At 53.9% G+C, this 1,801-nt stretch overlaps 1 protein-coding gene across 1 annotated transcript; it reads right to left on the bottom strand.

Annotated features, from left to right (window-relative positions):
- Positions 1 to 980: 980 nt before the first annotated feature.
- On the bottom strand, positions 981 to 1,217 carry LOC105809438 (secretoglobin family 1D member 4-like; the record flags this gene model as incomplete). Its single annotated transcript, XM_012643250.1, has 1 exon — positions 981 to 1,217. A coding segment is annotated over one exon (228 nt), but the record flags the coding sequence as incomplete, so codon positions are not given.
- Between the last annotated feature and the right edge of the window lie 584 nt (positions 1,218 to 1,801).

Below are 1,801 nucleotides of genomic sequence, written 5' to 3'. Positions count from 1 at the left end.
CCTGGACCTGGTACCATCACCACATGCCATGAGGGAGGGGACAGCCTTTCCTCCTCAGGCCAATAAGCCCTTGGGTCACCCAAGCTCCTGGCTCAAGCTCCTAGTGGAGGGGAGGGCGCACAAGTGCGCGGAGTGGTGGTGATTTTCCCTGATGTCCAGGAGTGAGGACTCTCCCTTTCCCTGCAGCGGGGTCACGGGCTGAGAGGCCGGGTGAGGCTGGGAGGGACCCAGGGACCCTGGGACCCTGCTTCCAGCGCGGCAGGGTGGGCATTCTGCCTCATGCCTGTGCGCCTCTTGGCGCGGTGCCTCCAGCTGCCATGGGCGTTTACAGCTGAGCCTCACGACCTAACCCCAGGGGTACATGGGCCCAGCGGCCTCTGGAAACACATGATTTCTTGAGAAAGACATAATGGCAGCATTTCGGCTTCCCATAGCCCTTCAGGACACAAAGCAGCGAGGTCTCTGCGCAGTGGCCGTGATCTGGAGAGCCACGTGGGCAGGGTTGGGACAGTGGGGCTTCAGGGCAGGGCGTTGGCTCCAGGGTATGCACAGGCCACCAGAGAAGCCCAGCCTGCCAGCCCTGTGTCTGCCGGAGGGCCGGCTCTAGGTCCCCCCCACCCCTTTATCTCCCTGTTCAGTGCTCCCACTACTCCCCACGAGGCCCCACAGTGACTGTGCCCCAGTGCGTGAGTGGACCTCGGCCTCAGGGCAGCTCCTTTGGCCCTCCACCATCCCTGACTGGGCCCCGACTGTTCTTCTTCTTGGCACACTACGGGAACACGGCAGGCAGGCAGGTGACCTGAGGAGGAGGAGCATGCCCAGGACTCCGTGTGCAGCTGGGCTGAATTCAGCCGGCGTAATCGCAGCACCCACCCTGTGGCCCCGGGTCACCCTATCAACAGGCGACCGAGAAGGCCTGTCCCACCACCTGTGTCCCCATGGGGCAGCAAGCTGACCTCATTGTATACTGTGCAGCTGGTCAGAAGCCTCTAACTATGCATAAAGAAGAAAGAAATTACCAATATTCTTTCTATTTCCACTCTTTTCCCCAAGGACATCTGATCTGTGCATTTCTTTGCTTCCAGTTTGGCTGCAACGCCTTCCGGAGGTGGGTTAAATTTGGCATTTTGTAACTGCATCGCTTTCTCTCCAGCCAACAAGTAGCCTGTCACTTCAGATGCAAGGGCTGGACAGACCACCGCATTGGCTGGAGCAAAAGAATAAAAATATAATTTTTGAAAAGAAAATCATTTTTTTCCATTGCTCCCTTATGTTTGACCCAACAGGATGCCCACAGCTTTCTGTTTCCATCCCATAATAGTGTCAATGAGAATGTAAGACCCTGGAGGTGGTGACTTCCCCAAGATCTCAGTGCAAAGGCCAGAGCTGGGACTGGAAACTGGTTTCCTGATAGCTCATTCAGGTTTTATTTAATTAAGGCATTACTTCCCAAAGTATCTGTGATTTGGTGACATTCCCTGTTCCAGATGTGAAAATATGAAATTTTCTCTGCCAACTGGGTAACGCCTTATTAGTCTTGGCTATTGGTAAAGAGCAGGTTTGGGGTAATCAGATTTTGAAGTGAGTCGTTGAGTCAGAACCCTGCCAGAGATCAGAGAAGTGAGGATAAGTCCAGAGAAGAAGTACAACTGTTCAAACGTTGCAGGTGACATTCTGGGAATAAGTCGGGGATTTGGATTATGCCATTGGATGCAGACGGAGCTAAGAGGAAAATGAAATAAAAGAAAGCAAATCAGTTTTCACCCCATCAGCAGCTTGTACAGGAAATTGCGACTGGCCC

Source organism: Propithecus coquereli, unplaced genomic scaffold (assembly GCF_000956105.1).
Source record: "Propithecus coquereli isolate 6110/MARCELLA unplaced genomic scaffold, Pcoq_1.0 Scaffold1930, whole genome shotgun sequence".
Taxonomy (NCBI): Eukaryota; Metazoa; Chordata; class Mammalia; order Primates; family Indriidae; genus Propithecus; species Propithecus coquereli.
Note: the sequence above shows the minus strand (reverse complement) of the source record. Positions and strands in the feature narration are given on the sequence as shown.